This window comes from Pongo pygmaeus, chromosome 18 (genome assembly GCF_028885625.2).
Source record: "Pongo pygmaeus isolate AG05252 chromosome 18, NHGRI_mPonPyg2-v2.0_pri, whole genome shotgun sequence".
In the NCBI taxonomy this organism is placed as follows: domain Eukaryota; kingdom Metazoa; phylum Chordata; class Mammalia; order Primates; family Hominidae; genus Pongo; species Pongo pygmaeus.
In genome coordinates, this window is record NC_072391.2 from 81,820,544 (window position 1) to 81,844,324 (window position 23,781).

Here is a 23,781-nt window from a genome sequence, read left to right on the forward strand (position 1 = left end):
AGAAAGAATCCCAGCCCTTTTAAGGGCTCGACTGATTGGGTCAGGCCCACTGAGGGTCATCTCCCATTCTCAAAGTCAACAACGTCATAAAACACACTCTAATCTAATCACAGAGTGATACCCCCATCATATTTGTAGGATCCTCTATGGGTTATAGACGTCAGCCTGCAACAGTGTCTGTCAATAGGGGACTAGTTCATCTCCATAATCTCAAATACTGGAGAGTTTTTCAATAAATGAGATATCTCTATATGAACATTTTCCTTGAGGCGTTGTTAATGACATGCAAATAACTGATGCAATTTCATTAGTTTCCTTGATGTAATTGCAAAACTACACATATACATATTATATATATATAATATCATGTATAATTGTATATGTACAATTTCACTTACATTTATAAAATTTCATTTTGTAAAAAAAAAAAAAAAAATCTATGCATGACCCGGGTACGGTGGCTCACACCTGTAATCCTAGCACTTTGGGAGGCCGAGGCAAGCAGATTGCCAGAGCTCAGGAGTTCAAGACCACCCTGGGCAACATGGTGAAATCCCATCTCTACTAAAATACAAAAAATTAGCTGGGCATGGTGGTGGGTGCCTATAGTCCCAGCTACTCAGGAGGCTGAGGCACAAGGATCACTTGAGCCCAGGAGGCAGAGGTTGCAGTGAGTCTAGATCATGCCACTGCACTCCAGCCTGGGCGACAGAGTGAGACTCTGTCTCAAAAAAAAAAAACCTATGCATACTTGTACAAGTGTGTGTGTGTGTACATGCACAAAGAAAAGTCTGGAAGAATATAGACCAAACTATAAATAGCAAGTACCTCAAAGAAGGGAGGTTGTATGAAGCAGAATTTTCACTTTTTATTTTATATACTCTGTATTATTAAAGTTAGTTACATTGAATATGTATTACTTTCACAGTTAAAAAGATTAAGGGCCAGGCACAGTGGTTCACGCCTGTAATCCCAGCACTTTGGGAGGCTGAGGCAGGTGGATCACCTGAGGTCAGGAGTTCGAGACCAGCCTGGCCAACACGGTGAAACCCTGTCTCTACTAAAAATACAAAAATTACCCAGGCATGGTGGCACACACCTGTCATCCCACCTACTCGGGAGGCTGAGGCAGGAGACTCACTTGAACCCAGGAGGCGGAGGTTGCAGTGAGCTCACACCAGTGCACGCCAGCCTGGGCAACAAAAGCAAAACTCTGTCTCAAAAAATAAAAAAGATTAAAACATTAAATTTAAAAAAAGCTCACAATGTAATCACTAAATTTTTAAGGTTCATGAAGGAAAGCTGGTCCCCCCTCACTGGCCTCCCCCTCACTGGGAGAAATTCTCAAGCCAGGCTGGTCTTTTGTTTTGTTTTTGTCTGTCTGTTTGTTTTGAGACAGGGTCTCACTCTGTCACCCAGACTGGAGTGCAATGGCACCATCATAGCTCATTGCAGCCTCAATCTCATGGACTCAGGTGATCCTCCAGCCTCAGCCTCCCAAGTAGCTGAGATTACAGGTGCGTACCATCACATCTGGCTAATCTTTTATTTTTCTGTAGACATGGGGAATCTCATTATGTTTCCCAGCTGGTGTCAAACTCCTGGGCTCAAGTGATCCTCCCTCTGCAGCTTCTCAAAGTGCTGGGATTGCGGGCGTGAGCCACTGTGTCCAGCCCAGACTTGCTATTTTTCAGTTTTGAACTATTTCTTAGTGACTCTTGAACTTCCTCATTGTTAAGTGAGAGGTCTAGAAATCAGAGTGTGGTGAGGACCCGGAACCACACCCGATGCTCTGTTCTCTCAGAGGGGCCCAAATACCTCTCTGCGGGCAGCTGCAGGGCAAAGGGACTGTCCACACTGGAGGTCAGCAGCACCCCTGAGACCGGAGTCAGGCTGAGGGTCAAGAGCTGGAGAGGATGGAGCAGGTGGGCTCACACACCAGGCAGCAGGGATGGGTTTCCAGCAGGGTGGTATAAGTCAGGCTTGGTGCCAAAAGTAGGAATGATTCTATTCTGCCAGAGGGTAACAGACTAGGCTGCCCCAAAATATGCCATTCTGGCATCAGGATTATTTTGAGCTGAAGACAGTTGAGAAGAAGCAGATGAAGGAAAAGCTCTGCCCTCCCCTATTTAAGCAGGACATAGATTTCTTTTTTTCTTTCTTTTTTTTGGAGACAGAGTGTCACTCAGTAGCCCAGGCTGTAGTGCAGTGGCGCGATCTCAGCTCAATGCAACCTCCACCTCCCAGGCTCAAGTGATTCTCCTGCCTCAGCTTCTCGAGTAGCTGGGACTACAAGTGCATACCCCTATGCCCAGCTTTTTTTTTTTTTTTTTTTTTTTTTTTTGAGATGGAGTTTCACTCTTGTTGCCCCGGCTGAAGTGCAATGGCACGATCTCAGCTCACTGCAGCCTCCAGCTGCTGGGTTCAAGCTGATTCTCTTGCCTCAGACTTCTGAGTACCTGGGACTACAGGCACCTGCCACCATGCCCAGCTAATGTTTTGTATTTTTAGTAGAGATGGGGTTTCACCATGTTGGCCAGCCTGGTCTTGAACTCCTGACCTCAAGTGATCCGCCCGCCTCGGCATCCCAAAGTGCTGGGATGACAGGCATGAGCCACCGTGCCTGGCCCTAAAAGCAGGACATAGATTTCTAACAGTGCCTACTGGCCATCTTTCTACCAGGAAGGGCAGAAATTCATCACCAGACACAGCCCTAGACCCTTACTGCCCAGATGGCACCACAGGAATCTACGTAACCAATGTTGCTAACTGGCCCTTATCTTCTATCGGTTTCCCCATCTTTGCCTTCCCCCAATCTTCTGTTGCCCCAGAAACTCCCAAGACCTTCTTTTTTTTTCTGTTGGTCTTGTCCCTTCTGTACAGATGTGTTGCTTTTTTGGTTGAGGTGGAATGCAAGTTCAAGTTCTCTCTACCCCTGGAGTTACTCGTCAGTGGGTGATCCTGGGTGTATTTGTGATACACATGTTAATAAACTTCTGTTGGTTTTTCTCTTGTTAATGTGTCTTGAGACAGGCTCTCACTCTCACCCAGGCTGGAGTGCAGTGGCACCATCACAGCTCATTGCAGCCTCAATCTTTTGTCATTTCACAGGGCCTCAGCCAAGGAACCTAAGGTGGGTAGAGGAAAATGAACAATTTCCTCCCCTACAGAAGTATTTCAGGCAGAAGACAACTGAGCACAAGCTGTTTGATGCTGACAAAACTGATGGGTTGGATGGAGGGCTGTAAGGACCCCCCAGATGCTGCAGAACCAACTCACCAGCAAGGCTGCCATGATCAGGAATATGGAGAATCAGAAACCTGCCCGAGGGACTGTCAAGCCAAGCACACCCTCAGAGCTGCAGCCCAGGGATCGGAGCCCCACAGCTGCCTCCGTACCTGCCTCTGCACACCCTCAGAGCTGCAACCCAGGGATCGGAGCCCCACAGCTGCCTCCGCGCCTGCCTCTGCACCTGCCTCCAGGCACCCATGAAGCTGGAGACTGGACACTCATATCCGCACAACCTTGCCTGCCAAGAGAAAACGGGCCACTGAGAGATGCTTCTGCCTCCCTCCTGTCTTCCAAATCTCATGTGAACATGCTTAACTGTCACAACCAAATGTGCCCCCAAAACCCCGGATGTCAGAGAGTCTAGGCAATTCATTTTAAGGTTGCAGTGTTGAAAGCCCTGGAAGGAAGTGGGAACGGATGCTGAGTACCAAGAGTCACTACCCAGGATGGGGACTACACCACGGGAGGCCAAGAACTCAGACTGGGGCCCAGGAGGCAGGAGAGAATCCAGTTACAAGGTCCAACGCCATGTTCACTGTCTGAGCTGGGCCACGCTTGCACTGCTCTACAGAAACACCTGAGACTGGATACTTTTGTTGTTGTTGTTGTTGTTGTTGAGACGGAGTCTCTCTGTTGCCCAGGCTGGAATGCAGTGGCGCGATCTCGGCTCACTGCAAGCTCCACCTCCCAGGTTCACACCATTCTCCTGCCTCAGCCTCCCGAGTAGCTGGGACTACGGGCGCCCGCCACCACGCCCGGCTAATTTTGTATTTTTAGTAGAGACGGGGTTTCACCGTGTTAGCCAGGGTGGTCTCGATCTCCTGACCTCACGATCTGCCTGCCTCGGCCTCCCAAACTGCTGGGATTACAGGCGTGAGCCACTGCGCCCGGCAACTGGATACTTTATAAGAAAAAGAGATTTAATTGGCTCATGGTTCTGCAGGCTGTCCAGAAAGCATAGCACTGGCATCTGCTTCTGGGGAGGCGCCAGGAAGCTCCCAATCATGGCAGAAGGCAAAGAGGGAGCTCACATGGCGTGAGCAGAAGCAAGAAAAAGAGGGGGCGAGGAGGTGCCACACACTTAAACAACGAGATCTCATAAGAATTTACTCACTATCACAACGACAGCACCAAGGGCATGAGCTAAACCATCCATGAGAAATCCACCCCGCCCAGGAGGCGGAGGCTGCAGTGAGCTGAGATGGTGCCACTGCACTCCAGCCTGGGTGACAAAGTGGGACCTTGTCTCAAAAAAAAAAAAAAAAAAATAGAAATCCAGTACCATGATCCAGTCATCTCCCACCAGGCCCCACCTCCAACACTGGGGACTACAATTCAACATGAGATTTGAGCAGGGCCAAGCATACAAACTTTCTCACCACTCCAGCTGCAGCGAAAGCCTTGACACCTTGACCTGGTCCCCGGTCTACGTTTCCTGGGTGACCTCGTGGTCTTTAAACATAGTATTGGGGTCAAGTTTCTCTGCTTTAACCTCAGTGTGGCTGAGCAGATTCACTCCTGCGAAGCTCGCACTCTGATAATTATTGATCATCACAATCTTAGTGGCTGTTCTGCCTTGAGTGGCTGTTGCTTGCCAAGCACTGCGCTGAGAGCATCGTGCATTACTGTGCATCGGGTATTTTGCAGCAACCGTACACGATTAGGACTGTTGTTACTATTATCGTTTAGAAGGTGATGAAACTGAGGCTCAGAGAGGTTTGATAACTTGCCCAAGGTCACACAGCAAGTAAATGACAGAGCCGGGATTACAATCTATTTGCTGAACCGCATGATGACATTGGCTGCCCCACTATTCATTTTGATTTTATTTTTAAATAAGAAAACAAATCTGTGCTTCCTAAATCAAGTTTGTTTGGAAGACAATTGTCCCAAAATATAAAATGCATGGGGAGGTGAATAGTAAAAGGAATGCTTTGTAGGGAAGGAACCGGAGCCTGTGGTACTCAGTGATCCCTGTGCCATTTCAGAGCCAACATTCTGTTCTACAAGCATGCCTCTTTATTCCCCGTTCAATAGCAACTGGGACGGCATCCATGCTGGAAGTTACTACCCGTGGATCCAGGGTGGGAGGCGGGCTCGGGGGAGGAGGGCCTGCTTCTTGGAGGATGCTCTGTGATCCTCCCTGAAGCAATCTACAATATGGTCCCAGAGTTGCCATAGCAACTCCCCATCTGGGCTATTTAAATGAAATAAAGGAAGCAACTTCTCTCTGCAGACTATTGTGACTTTGAAGAATGATTCCTTCAGCAGACATTTAACAGTGTCACCCATGGGTAGCAAACACAAATGCTCACAGGAAGCGAACAGACAACGTAAAGGAGCTAAGGAAAGGACGGCAGGGAGGTTCAGTGAGTAGTTGGGAGCTGGAGGGCCCTGGATAGTGCACCTTCCCCTGCCACCATCCACGCAGGCAGCCGCAGCTCACTCATAGCCCCTTGTTACTCTGCAGGAATGTAAACCCAAGGTTACTGGATCTTCAGGTTTGTCAAGAAAAGCTGAAAGCTAGATTTTTAGGTGAAACCTTTGCATCTTTAAATGTGAGCACCCAATCCAAACTTCGGACTGGGGCTTCCAGGCGCTGTTGTGCAAGTCATGCGCTGCACAACTCCGACGACGTCAGTTTCATGTTTGTTCAAGTGTGGAGTGCTCCCTGCAGTAAACTGCACACTGCGCAGCCAGATGTGTGTAGTCCTGTAATGTCAGGGGGCCGAATTTGGCTTGTCACCAGTGTGCCAATTTCAATTCTAAGTATCCAGCCGTAGAGGTCTGGCTAGAGAAATTATTGTTCAACTAACCAATATAAGCCACCAAAAATAGTGAATAGCGTTCATAGATGTGAAAAGGTGTTCACCATATATTGACATGTGAAAAAAGCACATTACAAGAATATAAACAGAGCATAATCTTAATTTTTGAAAATAAAGACGTACACGTTGCATTAAAAAGTCTGCAAAGAGAGAGGAGGGAGGGCATTAGGAAAAAGAGCTAATGCATGCTGGGCTTAGTACCTAGGTGATGGGGTTGATAGGTGCAGCAAACTACATTGGCACACGTTTACCTATATAACAAACCTGCACATCCTGTACACGTACCCCCGAACTTAAAATTTTTCAAAATAGCCTGCAAGGCTGCACCCCCAAATGTGACAACAGTGACCTCAGAGAGGTATAAAGTCATTTTATTTTCATCTTCTTTATCTCTGTGTTTTCTCAATATTTTTTGACGGCATGTAAATACTTATAAAATTAAAAAATGTAAGTTCATTCCAAAAATTCTTCTAATGGCTGGACGCAGTGTCTCACACCTGTAACCCCAGCACTCTGGGATGCCAAGATGGGCAGGTCGCTTGAGCCCAGGAGTTGGAGACCAGCCTGAGCAACATGGCAAAACCCCGTCTCTACAAATTAAAAAAAAAAAAAAAATGCTGGGCGTGGTGGCCTGCGCCTGTAGTCCCAGCTACTTGGGAGGCTGAAGTGGGAGGATCACTTGAGTCTGGGCAGTCGAGGCTGCAGTGAGCCGTGATTGAGCCACTGCACTCTAGTCTGGGCAACAGAGTGAGACCCTGTCTCAAAAAATAATAACAATAATTCCTCTAAAATCAAATCAAAGTTTGTTTTCTAGCAAAAAGGAAGAGAGTAGGACTGTGGCCAAAAGCAATGGTTTTCAAACTCCAACGTATTTCAGCATGGCCCTGGACAGTTAGCTCAAACACAGATTACTACCTGCCCTGGCTGTGCCTGGGATAGGTCTTGTGGAATGTGCTGTTTAAGCAAGTATCCAGGTGACGCTAGTGCTTCGGTCCCCAGACCATGCATTCCAAACACTGGAACAAAAGCCTTATTAGGCTCTATCCTCTGTAAACATATTCTCATAAGAATATCTAAGATTCATCTGGTAAACTCGTTTAAAATGTAGTTCTGGGACCATCCCCAAAGACTGAAACTCACTGGGTCTGGAGTGGGGCCCAGGAACCTGCATTTTCATAAATATACAGGGTGGTTTTGCTGTAGGTGGTTTTTGGGGACAGGCTTTGAGAAGCACTGCTCTAAAAGCCAACCTGGAGATGGGATCGAGGGATTGCTCGTCTCTTTGTGGTATGAGCTCATTTAGGTGGCATCCATACATTAAGTGAGCAGCTACTGGGCTCCCACTGTTTGCCAGGCACTGGGCCAGGAGCTGGAGGAGCTGGACAGATGTATAAGACATGCGCCTGCTGCAGCCCTGGGCTCTACTAGGGACGATGGGGACTGCGGGGAGCCAGACGCAGCCAGCCCCCAGGTGGAAGGCATCTGAGGAGGCTGGGGGATGGGGACAGGGGTACAGGAAATGAGGGCCTGGGCAGTGAGTGCTCCCGGGCTGAGGGAGGCAGTCTACAGGAGGGCACTGGGAGCTTTGGGGGCCATTCAGTCTCTTGACCTTTCGGACAAAGAATTTGGTTCTCAGCAGCAACCAGCCGCACTGTGGTAGCGTTTGAATCTTCATACTCAGAACTCGTGCACTGAGCAGCAATCTGTCCTCTCTGTTCTTAATTGACCCGTTGTAAGAACCCTCATTACTTTCTTCTTAGCTTCCTGCCGACTCTTCCAACAGGTGTACTTTAAACCAAATCACCTGTTCCAGGTGAGCAGTTTGACATTCCTCCCTCTGATTGACATGTACTACATGAATTCCCTTCTTTGTTTAAAAAACGTTTCTTAACTTTAGTACTCCAAACAGACAGAAAAATAGGGAAAATTATCTAATTTCCACCTACCCATTACACAGATGCTAACATCTTACTATATGCATCTGTAAGGTGTGTTACGCGGATGCTAACATCTTACTTATTTCCTTCAGCTTTTTAAAAAATACATGAGCCCAGAAAGACACAGCAAAGCCCCACTCCAGCACTGTCTTTCCCCTCTTCCCTCCCTCCTCCCGGGGCTCACCTCTCGTTTTCATTGTGCCCGATGCATCTCTGCTCAGGTGAACCTACTCAAAACCAAGGTCTTAGGATTTTGTTTGGAAATTTAGCACAAGTGTTATCACTGCACCCCTATCACTTTGTAAGCTGCCTTTTATACCTGCCTTTATGTTCTGGGGTTTATCAGCGTAATCACAGCTTGTCTTGTCTGTGCATTCGTGCAGTGGTGTGGCCTGTCCTCAGCAGTGACACTAGACGTGGGAACTGCTGGGGATGAACCAAGGAGCAAAGAATTCAGTGCCTGCTCTCTCATTCTCTCAGGTTTACCAGAAATAACCCATGGACTGTAGCCTTCAGTTCAAAGAGGCTTTTTCTTTTTCTTTTTTTTTTTTTTTTTGAGACAGGGTCTTGCGCTGTTGCTTACACTGGGGTGCAGTGGCGCGATCATGATTCACGGCAAACTTGACCCCCTGGACCCAAGCAATCCTCTCACCTCAGCCTCCTGACTGGCTGGGACCACAGACACATGCCACCATGCCCAGCTAATTTTATTTTTATTTTTCGTAGAGATGGGGTCTCCGGCCGGGCACAGTGGCTCAACGCCTATAATCCCACCGCTTTGGGAGGGTGAAGCTGGAAGATCAATTGAGCCCAGGAGTTTGAGATCAGCCTGGGCAACATAGCAAGATCCCATCTCTATTTTTTTTCCCCCTGAGATAAAGTCTCACATTGTTCCCTAGGCTGGTCTCGAACTCCAGGGCTCAAGCGATCCTCCTGCCTCAGCCTCCCAGAATGCTGGGATGGCAGGGATGAGCCACCGCCCCTTTACTCGCTTATCCCCCAGTTGCAGTGGCAGCTCCCTCAACACGTTCCCAGCACAGGCAGATAGAACAGCCCCTGCCCCAGACTCCCTGGTGTGCCTTTAGCCTTAGGGCAACACCTGCCTCTCCTGCCCCACCCAGAGGGAGCCAAATTCCCACACCTGGCACCTGGGGAGCACTTGACAGAACCCGAAGCCTGGAGCACACGGCAGCCTCCACAGCCCCCTCCTGGTAGGGTATCTTAAGACTCCCTCAGAGACGATTAAAAGGGAGGAGGACTCAGGGTAACGGGGTCAAGCCGCTGGGTTGGAGGAGCCAGACATGTGGACAGGCGCACAGGACAGCTGTCCTCCTGGGCCAACCCTGGGGCAGAACCAGAGGCAGGAGCCAGCACCCAGGCAGAGAAAGCCAGAAGGGCCTCTGGTCTCATTGCCTAGTTCAGCACAGACTAGGTCCGAGCCCCATCTGAGCAGGTATGGATTCTGGGTGTGGCTCTAAGAGCTGGGCAGGGCCCCACCTCCTCCCCTTTCAGACTGGGGAACTCCACTGAAGCTGACTCACTGACCACTTAGTGAGCACCTACTGTGTGCAAGGCCTCACGCCAGGCACTTGGATGGGGCACCTGCCCCAGAGAGGCGCACAGTTGGTGGGGGAGGGGAGAAGCAACTGGAGGAGGGAGGGAAGAGGGCGGACTCATTCCCCATGGCTGCCACAGCCAATCATCACACCGGGGGCTTAACACAACACAAAGCTATTCTCTCACGATTCTGAAGCTCAGAAGTCAAAAATCAAAGTGTGGGCAGGGCCATGCTCCCTCTGGAAACTCTAGGGGAAGCTTCCTGCCTCTTCTAGCTCCTGGTGGCTCCAAGCTTGCAGAGGCCTCACTCCAATCCCTGCTTCTGCCTTCACGTGGCCGTCCCTCTTGTCTCTCATGTCTCTTGTCTCTCATCTCTCATCTCTCTTGTCTCTTGTCTCTGTCTCAAATCTCCCTGTGATGGCTGTTATGGGATTTAGGGGCTGCCCTAAATCCAGGATGATGTTTAATTATATCTATAAAGACCCTTTTTCTACATAAGATCACATTTACAGGTTCTGGGGCACAGACAAATCTTTTGGGAGCCATCATTCAGCCCACTTCACAGGGCACAGGGAACCTTCTAGAAGAGGCAGACCAGCAGAGACCAGTCTTTCTCTAGAGGGAAAGAGAGGAGCCTTCAGAAAAGTAGAGGAAGGATGTCAGGGCCCGGATGCGGGCACGCGAGGAGGAAGGTGGACGAGGTCCTGGCTAGAGGGACACGCAGAGCCCCTCCAGTACTTCCGGAAGTTTGCCATTGACCACGGGATGCTGAGTGGGTGAGGGGTAGCAAAAAGCTAACATGGAGCTGCTGTTGGAAAAAGGTGAAATTCTCTTCTCAATTTAGGATGAACTGTTCTGATGGGCAAGGAAAGGCTCAAAATTAAGGCATAATCCTGAAGAAAAAAAAGCTCTACAAAATATTTTTCCCTTAGTTTCACTACTTAAGAATTTATTCGACCAGGTGTGGTGGCTCACGCCTATAATCCCAGCACTTTGAGAGGCCGAGGTGGGCAGATCACCCGAGGTCAGGAGTTTGAGACCTACTTGGCCAGCATGGTGAAACCCCATCGCTACCAAAAACACAAAAATTAGCCAGGCGTGGTGGCGCACACCTGTAATCCCAGCTACTCAGGAGGCTGAGGCGGGAGAATTGCTTGAACCCGGGAGGCGGAGGTTGCAGTGAGGCGATCACGCCACTGCACTCCAGCCTGGGTGACAGAGTGAGACTCCATTTCAAAAAACAAAACAAAACACACACACACACACATACACACACAATTAGCTGGGCATGGTGGTGGGTGCTTATAATCCCAGCTACTTGGGAGGCTGAGGCAGGAGATTCCCTTGAACCTGGGAGGCAGAGATCGTGCCACTGCATTCCTGCCTGGGCGACAGAGGGAGACTCTGCTTCGAAAAGAAAAAAAGACAAAGAAAAGAAAAGAAAAAAAAAGGAATTTATTTACATTCAAACAAAAATGGAATGTTGCAGGTGCCTCATCTGTCAGGCTGGGAGGAATCTCGGAGCTGAAAGCAATCCCCGGGCAAGGCCAAGCTTCTCTCGCTCCCAGAAAGTCTCACTGTATTGATGCCACCTGGTCAGCACAGTGCACCGCAGACCAGAACTCCTGGGCCTCCCAAGCACCTAGGACTACAGGTGTGCGCACTGCGCCTGGCTAGCTTTTGTTTTTATGCTGTTGGGACACCATGGCCATGGTGAAGTTTGACCGCCTGGTCCTTCCTCCTCTTTGGATAGCAACCTGGATTACTGAAATTCCTGCTCCATCCTTCCTCCAGCCTGCAGGGAGCACCTGCCGACGGAGTGCTGGAGAGTGCTGTTGTCCTGATCCGTGAGGCAGCTGAGGACCCCGGCAGACTAACCAGTCTCTTTCCATTGCACAGAATGTTAGGGCTCACTCATTCATTCACTTCTGTGAGATCCTACAGCATGACCTCATGAAAAGATGCTTGAATCCGGCACTGCCTGGGTTCAAATCCTGGCTCAGCTGTTTCCTAGGAGTGTGTGGTAGGCTGTATTTCTCTTCACAAACACTTGGTGACCTCCCTTGCAAGAGACTGGTGCATCCCTGCCCGGCTGAACCTCGTGTAGCTGTGTGACTTACCTTGGGAACTCCTCAGAGGGGACAAGCATCTGCCTAAGGTCACACGGTCTGTAGGCGGGGAGCTCGGGTTCCAACCGTTCCCCTCACTGTGCTGGCTCCCAGTCCCAGCCCCATCTTCCCAACAGGGATTGAACAGCCATGTCTTTTGCTCCCTCCCAAGCCCTGCCCAGGTGGAGACATTTGTGTACTCAAAGTGATGCCAGCCAAGCCCTAGATTCGTAACAGCAGCCCACGGGCGGCGACATTGACAAGCAGGGGCAGAAGGATCAGACGGCTCCATCACTGCCTCGGGGTTAGGCCTGAGCTGTTCATGGCCACAGCCCTTGCTCCAAACGAGGATGGTCCCCCAGGACTGTGCAGAGTCCCCATCGGAATCTAACAGATCACATCACGCTAAGCACCTGGCAAGGCTCAGCTCACTTAGTCCTTATAATAAATGCATGAGGGAAGTGCTGTGATCTTTAGAGGGGGAAACTGAGGCTCAGAGAGGTGACACTACTGGCCAAGGTCATCTGGCGGGTGAGCCACGGACCTCGGACTCAAATCTGAGCCCAAGGCTGAGCTCTGAACCACGGCTGTACTGCCCACTGTCTCTTACTGACTCATCTGGTGGCCGTGGCCATTTCTGGTTCTTTCAAAAAATTCTTTCTACATCGCTTGGACTGTGCACATTTTCTGCTTCTTGTTTCTCTCTTTTATGGTTCACTAAGAAATGGGGAACAGAAAGATTTCAATGAGGGCAGCCCATCCTCAGGGCAGGAGCTGCAGGGGTACTTTCCCCCAGCCAGGGCAGCACCCTGGGCCTGGACCCCCTCACCAGCCGCAGATAACCTCTGGGGTATAAACACCTGGCACAGCTGAGAAATAGGGCCGAGTGTGGTGGCTCACGCCTGTAATCCCAGCACTTTGGGAGGCCGAGGTGGGTGGATCACAAGGTCAGGAGTTCGAGACCAGCCTGGCCAACATGGTGAAACCTTGTCTCTACTAAAAACACAAAAATTAGCTGGGCGTGGTGGCTGGCACCTGTAATCCCAGCTACTGGGGAGGCTGAGGCAGGAGAATCACTGGAACCCAGGAGGCGGAGGTTACACTGGGCCAACATAGCACCATTGCACTCCAGCCTGGGTGACAGAGCAAGACTCTGTCTCAGAAGAAAAAAAAAAAGGCAAGGTTTCTCTGCCTTCAGTGGTCTCATGAGCCCTTGGGATCCCCAGCAAAGGCCCAAGCTGCAGTTTTTGAGTTAAAGCCAAGCTCCTTGACACACAAGCAAGCTGCTTCAGACCCTGGCTCACCCGTGGGCAAACATTCCATGGAGCTTATGTCCATGCTTTCCTGTTCCTCCCCTCCTTTCCCTGCGTTCTGAGCTCAGGTACCACCTCCTTAGGGAAGCCCTCCCCCATACCCCAGACAGATCCAGGGCCCTCGTGAGCTCTCATGGAACCTGGACTTTTTTCTCTGAAGGAGACTTATCCTCATCTGGAAACACACACCCTCTGGTGGGACAAGCTGATTAATATCCACCATCCCTGCTAGACTCAGCCTCCTTGAGGGTGGGGGCTGTCTGAGTTTGTTCATCATCAAATCCCATACCTAGGCCAGTGCCTGGCACATAGTAGGTGCTCAATAAACCTGTCTGCACTTGCCCTTCAAGATTCCAGTCATGGCTGGGTGCAGTGGCTCACGCCTGTAAGCCCTGCACTCTGAGAGGCTGAGGTGGGAGGATCGCTCGAGTCTAGGAGTTTGAGACCAGCCTGGGCAGCATAGGGAGACCTCTTATCTACAAAAAATACAAAACTTAGCTGGGCATGGTGGTGCACACCTGTAGTCCCAGCTACTCAGGAGGCTGAGAAAGAAGGATTGATTGAGCCCAGGAGATGGAGACTGCAGTGAGCTGTGATTGTGCCACTGCACTCCAGCCTGGGTGGCAGAGTGAGACCCTGTCTCAAAACTAACAAAATAAAAACAAACAAGATTCCACTCACGAGAGGAACCCATGGAGGGAGAGGCAGGCCTCCCTTCCGGCCCCTCCTGCCCGGGATCGGGGCCACTTCTGCAGCTGTCTGGAAAGGAAAAGCTGGCGTTCGTTGAGTCTGGCACTCCGATTTCACTAGTCTGGAATAGAAGCCTCATCTGTATTTTCAAAACTCCCAGTGATCCTAATTCACAGCCAGGGATGAGACCACAGGCCTAGGGGCAGATTTGAGAGCTGCTCATTCTTTCTAGTCTGCTTTGGGGCAGGGAGTGGGGTGGGCAGTGAGCCTGGAGGAGGGCTTGGCCGACCAGGAGATTCCAGGAGAGGATGGAAGACTTGCGGGACGGAGTGCATGAGTGACATGAAGTCATGCACCTACTGAGCCCATGTTCTGAATGGAGCTAAAACCCGTGCACTGGGAACGGACCTAGTTTAGCTTCCTCAGCTCTAGGTATAGGAAAAGACGGAAGCCCACAGAGCTAACAAGACCAGTGGCAGGCGCGAGATAAGAACACTGCGCCCTGACAGGCACCCTTTGCCTGCACAATCCTCGCTGCTCCTTAAGCCTTTCTGCACATAGGCAATGTTGTCTATTTTGCAGATGAGGAAGCCGAGGCTGAGAGGTTAACTAAATTGCCTAAAGCCACACAGCTGTGAACAGATGAGCAGAAATTAGAACCCAGACGTGGCTGGGGCGGGCTGGGGCTGGGGGGTGGTGGTGACCTATGGCCCCCTGCCACCCTGCGCAGCATGATCAGGGCCTTGCCCATACCTTGTAGGCTTCCTTCCTGCCCTGATTTCGGCTTCTGCCCTCTCTCCACACCCTCCCTGCCTCACACTCAGCTCCTCCAAGCCCCGCTGTCTGTGTCTGAAACTCCTCTGCCCTGATTCTGGGCTCCCATAGGGTCTGGTGTGCTGGAAGTCCAGTTTCTCAGCTGTAGGATAACCTCGGAAAGGATGTCACGGCCAACGAGGAAGATGCTTTCTCTTGGCTTTTCCTAAAAAGGCAGACGGGAGTTCTGGCCACTCAAAAAGAATCACTACCTGTGGTCCCATTGCTATCCCAAATGTGTGGCCTCCCCCTCCCGGCTCCCCTCACAAGCCACAGCACCAGGGACTTCGAGAGATCTCAGTTCAAATCCCAGCTTTGGCCGGGTGTGGTGGCTCACGCCTGTAATCCCAACACTTTGGGAGGCCAAGACGGGCAGATCACCTGAGGTCAGGAGTTTGAGACCAGCCTGGCCAACATGGCGAAACTCCATCTCTACTAAAAATACAATAATTAGCCAGGCATGGTGATGGGTACCTGTAATCCCAGCTACTATGGAGGCTGAAGCAGGAGAATCTCTTGAACCTGGGAGACGGAGGTTGCAGTGAGCTGAGATCTCCCCACTGCACTCCAGCCCGGGCCACAGAGTGAGACTCTGTCACCAAAAAAAAAAAAAAAAAAATCCCAGCTCTGCCACTTTCTATCTGGGTGACCTCGGGTGAATGAGTCCCTCTGAGCCTCAGTTTTCAGGAAATGGGGACAAAAGCAGCACCTGTTTCTTATGGTTGCTAAGAATTAAATAAGCTATTGAACGTGAATGTGCCCGGCCCCAGCAGCTCCGCAAACACCTATTAAATCTGAAGGTGATGATGACTGCCTTTGTTTTTACAGCAACAAAAAGAACTTTGTAGGACAAATCAGAAACCAAACTGTTTTCTGAAAAACAAAAAAAAACATTTATTTCTGTAAACTGTCTGAGTGCAGAGATGTTCTTTACAATCCCAATACAGTACAGATTTCTTCCCCAAAACGAAATGAGCAAGGAAAAAAAGAAAAAGAGCTATATCAAATGTGCTCATGAAGAACCAAGCCAATCTCACCTTTCTTTAAAAACAAAACAAAACGATCCTTTTGAATGTGTGGTGCAGGCGTAGGATTGAAGCCGCAGGCTTTTCGGGTGCTGTGAGCCCAGGGCTTTGCTCAGCTCACAGCTAGCGCGGCGGGCGGAGCAACCCTTCGGCCCGAGCCATCCTCGTAGCTTGCACAGAAGCTTCCTGAACCTAAGGGATCCGTTCCCAGCTCTCCTTACATTCCCAGTCCCCACCCTGGGCCTCTCTCCCTAACGATCTCGTCGCTTTGGGAGCCCCTGAAGTGAACCCTAAAATACTCCCTCTGTCAACTCTGGGCTCAGACCTTTGCCCTTCTCTGTGTCACAAGGAAATTTCGGTCAAGAGGGCGGGAACAGGTGGTTTCAGACCGTGCAGCAAAGCCACTGCCAGGCAAGTTTTAAGGCAAATTTTATCTCTTCTTATTCAGTCTGAGCCAGACCTAACCTTCTCACCACCGAGCAATCCTGCCTCTGCTGGACATGCATCTTAGGCAACTCTGGATGGAGGTGGGATGAGGGAGCCCGGGGCAGATACCAGGAGGTCTGGGCCTGAGCAGGGAATGGACGTGTGTGCTTATGAAGGCTGCAGGCACCGGGCGCAGCTCTTGGCCCAGCTGCCCCTCAGTGGTACACAGGAAGCAGGGCCCAAGAAAACTGAGATGGCAAAACAGGCCCAGGCTCTGGAAAGCAACGTGAGGTCATGCAGATCTCACTAGGCAGACCTCGTCGCGTGGAAGAGAAATGCCAGGAAAAGGGGTCACTGCAGGAGGCACCTCGGATCTGATGGCAGGCAGGACCTTGCATCAAAATGGTTTTTCTTTAGAACAAAAAAGACGGGGAGAAAAGAAAAAGAAGATCAAAGAAAGAGGTTCCATGAGCGTCATGAGATAGGACACAGCAGGGTTCTAAGGGAAGCAGGAAGGCGGGGGCTGCGGACACAGGGTGGCGGGCGCTGCCTCTCATGGCTTCTTTTCTCCCTGGTGGGCTGGTGGGCTAGTAGCTGAGGCCGGCGGTCCTCTCCCCCGGGGAGCAGGCAGATGACTTTGGCAAGGGGCGGTGTGGGGGGGGCTGGGGTTACTCCGTCTGGGCGTCGTAATTGGCTCCCCCCGCCTTCTTCAGCTCGCTCTTGATGAAATCTTCCTCCAGCTCCTTCCGATCACTGATCACAAACTCCTTAGCGAAATTCTGCAAGAACAAAGGAAAACACAGCGTTCCTATTAAGAAGGAAGGCACAGGACGTGAGGGTGGCTCAGGCAACACACTGGGAAGCAAAGCACTGAAAACCCTGACGAGGGATGGAAATGGAAATTCAGCAGCAGAGTCAATGGAAATTCAGCAGCAGAGTCATCTGGCAGAAAAAACCTGACTGGGGAGGAGGGAGTGGGGCAGATCTGATGCTGCGTCTTCCCATGTCCGTGGGGATGGCCCGAGGAAGCTGGGGCTTGAATTTTGGCCGTGTTACCTTGGCCAAATCCCTTCAATTCTCTGTGCTTCAACTTCCTCATGTGTAAAAAACTATCTTGTCAGGAGAATAATAGGTTACGAGGTTGGAAAGGCACACGGGTGTGCTGGTAAATGTTTAACACCAGGCACTCCAAAAAAAGAAAAGGACAAAAGCTCAGATTGGTGTCTTTTGCTCATTTCCATGATGTAAATAGTCCCACAGTGGCTGATGTCAAGCTATCAAAGTGATGTCACCATATGTGGAGGTGGAAGGAGACAGGCGTAACTGACTCTCGCCAGCTGGGACAAGCAAGCTTCAGCCATCAATGTTCCTAATGATGCAGGAGCCTCCAGTCCTGGGTCTGCCATGGGCTCTCCACCCGCACTGAGTTACACGAGGGTAGAGGCTCTGCCTTCATTCAACAAATACCATGCCAGGCTGTGGGGCTACAGGGCTCAGCAAAATGGATGCAGTCACTCTTTCCTCTTGGAGTACACAGGTTTCACCCATAGAACCCGCAGGCACCCATGGTGCACTCAGTAAACGCCTGTGGCATGAATGAGGGAACCAGGTGACCTGGCTTATCAGACAGCCCTAAGCCATGATGATACATAGTTACTGCCATATGTGGATCATAAGACTTTAACAAACAAAATTTCAGGATGATGATGGACAACTTGACAAAAAAAAGCTATCAAAACCACAAATAACAAGCCTAAAGGTAAGAAAATCATCCACATTAAAAAAAAAAGCCCATAAGGAAATAACATAAACAATGACCACCATTTTTTTTTCTTCTTGAGAGAAAAGCCTGTTGCCCAGGCTGGAGTGCAGTGGCGCAATCTCGGCTCACTGCAACGTCTGCCCCTAGGGTTCAAGCCATTCTCATGTCTCAGCCTCCCAAGTAGCGGGAACTACAGGCGCCCACCACCACACCCGGCTAATTTTTGTATTTTTAGTAGAAGCAGGGTTTCGCCATGTTGGCCAGGCTGGTCTCAAACTCCTGGCCTTAAGTGATCCGCTGCCCAGCTTGGCCTCCCAAGGTGTTGGCATTACAGGCGTGAGCCACCACGCCCGGCCAACCACAATTATTAAGCACTTATGTGTATCGGCACAGTGCCGCGGTACTAAGAATGACACACAGTAGTAAATATGAATCATGGAAGGTGGAAGCAACCCCTATGTCCATCAACAGGGGAGTGGATTATCAAAACACGGTCCGTCCACACAATGGAATATTCCTCAGCCACAGAGAGGAATGAAGCGCTGCTACACGCAACTATGTGGATGAACCTGGAAAACAGGATGCTAAGTGAAAGAAGCCAGGCATGAAGACCATGTATTGTCAGCTGCCATTGGTATAAATGTCTAAAAAAGGCAAAGCCATACAGACAGAAAGCAGACTCGTGGTTACACAGAGCTGGAGATGGGAACAGGAAATGATAGAGACGTTCTAAAATTGGGATTATGGTGATGGGTGCACAATTCCGCAAATTCACGAAAAAGTACTGAAAAAGTACACTTAGGATGACTCGATTTTGTAGTATATACATTATACCTCAATCAAGTTCTTTTTAAAAAGGCCCGTAAGGTGATCAACATTATTTCCATTTTAAAGGTGAGAAAACAAAGGCTGGAGATTACAATGCTTGTCCGAAGTCAGACAACCAGAAGGTCCAGTTGACGCCAAAGCTGGCATCTTGAAAGAGCCACCATCTCCTTTTGGGGTGATGAAAAAATTTTGGAAACAGACAGAGGTAGGGCTGTATGTATGGAAACATACAACACTGTGAATGTTCTGCAAGTCACTGAACTGTACACTTTAAAATGGTTCGGGCCGGGTGCGGTGGCTCACGCCTGGCATCCCAGCACTTTGGAGGCCGAGGCAGGCAGATCACCTGAGGTCAGGAGTTCGAGACCAGCCTGGCCAACATGGCGAAACCCCATCTCTACTAAAAATACAAAAATTAGCTGGGCGCAATGGCAGGCACCTGTAATCCCAGCTACTCAGGAGGCTGAGGCAGAAGAATCACTTGAGCCCAGGAGGCAGAGCTTGCAGTGAGCCAAGATCACACCACTGCACTCCAGCCTGGGTGACAGGGTGAGATCCACCTCAAAATAAATACATAAACATAAAAATAAAAAGGTTCATTTTGTGTTAAATGAATTCCACCACAATTAAAAAATAAAAAACAAAAAAGTCACCATATCGCCAAGAATGATGAGCCCAGGGGCATCCTCAAGGTCAAGCTTTACAATAAAAAGACAATGCATTTGGCATGCAAAGCCACTGAGAACACTAACAAAGTGGAGAACGGGAGGTTAATTTTTATCAAGCAGCTGATGTGTGCCAGGAACAGCCTCACTCATGTTCTCGTTCAGCCCTCAGTATATTAGCTTTATTTTATTTTACTTTTTGAAGATAAGGCTCATGGGCTGGGCTTGGAGAGATTTGCCCAGAATGACAAAACACCCTTTAGATCCTTTCTGTTCCCACGCCACTATAGTGTGTTACTAAGTGTATGTGATCAGTGCAATGAAAGAACACAAGTTGGATGTAAGAGCCAGAAAGGAGAATTGAGAATTAATGTATTTCTCAACCCTGAGCCCCACGGCATGAGGGAGGGGTAGAGAGCTTTCAGAAGGAGGAAGCCAAGAGCTTAAGATGCTTATAGAAGAAAGTCCAAAGTTCCTCTGCTTTGTGATAGCTATATATGGCAACCTACAGAAATAAGAACACTTGAAGTTCGAGTCGGTTAGCTATTAGAAGATTTAGATTAAGAAAAATAAGTTTGAGAGCCATGGATGGTGGCTCACGCCTGTAATCCCAGCACTTTGGGAGGCTGAGGTGAGCAGATCATGAGGTCAGGAGATCGAGACCAGCCTGGCCAACATGGTGAAACCCCGTCTCTACTAAAAATACAAAAATTAGCTGGGTGTAGTGGCACGCACCTGTAATCCCAGCTACTCAGGAGGCTGAGGCAGGAGAACGGCTTGAACCTGGGAGGCAGAGATGGCAGTGAGCCAAGATGGCGCCACTGCACTCCAGCCTGGAAACAGAGCGAGACTCCGTCTCAAAAAAAGAAAAAGAAGTTTGATAAGGTCTAAGAAATCTCAAATGAAAGATACATGGAGCTAGGCACAGGCCAACCTAAAACCACAAGTACTTAGGAAATCAAATTATAATGAAACAAAAAGAAGCAAAACAGACAGCAGATCTAGTAAAACATAACAATAAATGTAAATGAACAAAATTACCTTTAAAAATGCTATGTTTCAAACTATAAAAAAAAAATCCCTCAAGCTTTGTACTACATACCAGAGACATATTTAAAATCAAAAGATTAGCAGAAAAATGATTCCAAGTTATACAAACAAAAGTATATACAAAAGCAACCATATGATCTCTGAAAACGTTTAAAGCAAACTGAATCTCACAAGATAAACAGGGTCATCCTGCAACTTGATAACCCTCCTGGCTCAGCTGATGTTCTTTCCTCTCTGCTCAGTAGAAAATAGAATGGAAGGTTATTTTCCCTGTTGAAGGGCTGTTTTTATTATAAGTACTTAGAGAGGTCTTAAAAGACAAGTCGTCCAGCAATCCGATTACTGCCAAAAAGCAAAGGGTTAGAAAGCAAGCGTCTTAACACATTGAACTGGCTCACACCTAAAAGTCCTGTATTCATATTTCATTTCCAATTTATCCTCAGGGGAACACAGAGAGAATGTGCAAAATTGAGTCTTCCCTCATTCCTTACTGCTTTTTTTTTTTTTTCCTTTTTTGCCTCTTCCAATGACCAAGAAAGACAAAACTTTAAACATTTCTGAAGCTACAGTGACCGTGGCCATGCTCTAGGCCCCTTTAGAACAGACCCCAGATTCTCTGTTTGGAAGAATCCTGACATACTGCCTCCAGGGGTGGGCTGAAGACCTTGTATTCAGACATGAGCCTGTTGGCTCCCTTCGCCTTCAGTCTGGCTGACAGCTGGTGCATTTGGCTCTGCTCCCCTCCTCACACAAGAGTTCCTGCCACGTGACTGCCAAGGTGTACAGCCTGGGACTCGATGCAGCCCACACTGGTGCAAAGCCGAGCAGAAAGAAGGGATGGACGGAGGACACTGGAGGTCCGGGCTCCCTCTGGGCCTTAGTATCACCATGGACTCATAGACAGCAGGGCTGGTGGTCCTTAGAGGTCATCTTTTGCCCCTCAATTCAGAAGGGGAAACTGAGACTCGGCGAGTGACACCATGAGGCTGGTTAAGCGGCAGTCATCTCCCAGCCCACTGCTCTCCACCCTTGCACCTGGGTCCACTCATCTCTCCCCCATGCCCATCAGCTTCCCTCTCCTCTTTGTGTCTCCTCCTCGTGCTGCTCCTGTGTCTTGTCCACCCCTTCCCTGTTCTTTGAGCCTGGCAGTGACTCCTAGCACCTTCCAAATAAAGTGTCTGCATTTCAATCCAATCATCCCCCTGGGACCGGCTCCCCACTGTCACCTCACTGGCAGACTGGTCATGCACGGGCCCATTGCCTGGACGTCACGTGGACACATGGGTGAGACGGGCCTGTGACCAACAGTGGTCAGTTACCTTGGAGCAAGAGCTGCACCCCAGCCTGCTCCTGAGTGGACACCAAGCTGCTCCCACCTTCTATAGGGCCAGCAGCAACTCTGCAGGGGCCCAGGTGGTCAGGCCGCATGGAGGGGGTACTGCAGGCCTCCATCCTACACGGGGTGCTCTCAAGCCCCCAGAGGCTTACAAAGGTGAGCCAGCACCTTCCATTCAGGGCGTGGACTCCACAGAATGTCCCCAAAATGTCTGACCTGAGCCTCAGCCTAAAAACCAACTGAAAACAACCTCCACACCTCTCCACCTCCATGCCTTCCAGCGGCTCCCGTGAGATAAGGGAGTTGCAAGCACCACTGGGGAGTGGGCTTCATTGCATGTCTTCAAAATGAGGCAGAAGCCGGGCAAAAACGGCTCTGGGCAGACGGACTCTGACTTGGGAGCAATGCCTGAGACTGGAGGGAGCCTGCGTGGAGCAGCTGAAGTCTGCCTTGCACCTGAGGCTGGAAACCACAGGGAACATATGTATGCAAAGCGTGGCCACCCCTACACCACACATACCTCTTCAAAACACAGCACTTGCCAGCACCCACATGCCACCAACACCCACGGGGGCAGGGGCAGGTGGCAAGACTCAGGAGGCAAGTCCTTCATCAGAAGGAGACTTCCAGGGCCTAGAGCAATGCGGACATATACAGACTTTTAAATTTTCTTTTTTTGAAACACAGTCTCACTCAGTCACCCAAGCTGGTGTGCAGTGGTGCAATCTCGGCTCACTGCTGGCTCAACCTCCTAGGTTCAAGCGATCCTCCCGCCTCTGCCTTCCTAGTAGCTAGAACTACAGGCACAAGCCACCACATCCAGCTGATTTTTGTATTTTTCTGTAGAGACGTGGTTTCGTCATGTTGCCCAGGCTGGTCTCCAACTCCTGGGCTCAAGCGATCCACCCGTCTTGGCCTCCCAAAGGCCAGAATTTTGAACTTTCTTTCTTTCTTTCTTTTTTTTTTTTTTTTTAGACAGGTCTCACTCTGTCACCCATGCTGCCAGGCTGGAGTGCATTGGTGCAATCTCAGCTCACTGCAACCTCCACTTCCGGTGCTGAAGCAGTCCTACCACCTCAGCCCCCGAAGTAACTGGGACTACAGGTACACACCACCATGCCCGACTAATTTTTCTTTTTTTTTGGTAGATAATGGGGTTTTACCATGTTGCCCAGGCTGGTCTCAAACTCCTGAGCTGAAGTGATCCACTGACCTCGGCCTCTCAAAGTGCTAGAATTACAGGCGTGAGCCACTGTGCCTGGCCAGGAATTTTCAATTTGCTACTAGCCACATTGAAAAATGTAAAAAAGAAACCAGTGCCATTAATTTTAATAGTATTTTAACTAATCCAATATATGCAAAATATTGTCAGTTCCACAATATAATCAATGCTAAAAGTTACTGACGAGGTCCTTTACAATCATTTCTTTTGAACCCAGCCTTAGAAACGCTGTGTGCCCTCCAGGTATACGGCACACAGTGATATGGCTGGGTGCGCTTTCAGGTGCTCAGTGGCCACATGTGGCCGGCAACAGCACAGGTCTAGACAGAACATGAAAGAGTCTGAAAGAATAATGTGATCAGGCAAAGAGAATCATGAATTGCAGAGCATTAGAGCCCATCTGAGGGGGGTGGACATCTGCGCCACATCCAGATCTGGGTGGTGGCTTCAAAGGTATGCAACATGAACATTCAAAATACACAAAACTTGGGCCAGATGCAGTGGCTCGTGCCCAGCACTTTGGGAGGCCGAGGTGAGTGGATCACCTGAGGTCAGCAGTTCAAGACCGGCCTGGCCAACATGGTGAAACCCCATCTCTACTAAAAATACAAAGAATTAGCTGGGTGTGAGAGGTGGCAGAATCGCTTGAACCGGGGAGGCGGAAGTTGCAGTGAGCTGAGATCGCACCATTGCACTCCAGCCTGTGCGACAAGAGCGAAACTCTGTCTCAAAAAATATATATATATATACGTATATACACACGCACGCACACACACACACACACACACACACAAACTCATCGAGTAGTATTCCTAAGATCTGTGCGTTTTACTTTATGTAAACTGTGTTTCAGTTAAAATAGTGAAGGGAGGTGGGGTGCGGTGGCTCATGCCGGTAATCCCAAGCACTTTGGGAAGGCGAGGAGGGAGG

The 23,781-nt window shown here is 49.6% G+C and overlaps 1 protein-coding gene across 1 annotated transcript in view; it reads right to left on the reverse strand.

Moving 5' to 3' along the window:
* Positions 1–15,406: 15,406 nt before the first annotated feature.
* Positions 15,407–23,781, reverse strand: part of COTL1 (coactosin like F-actin binding protein 1) — a 52,659-nt gene continuing 44,284 nt past the window's right edge. The window contains exon 4 of the mRNA XM_054452672.2: positions 15,407–16,767. Within this exon, the coding sequence (XP_054308647.1) occupies positions 16,657–16,767 (111 nt within the window). The 3' untranslated portion in view covers positions 15,407–16,656. The remainder of the gene's footprint in view (positions 16,768–23,781) is intronic.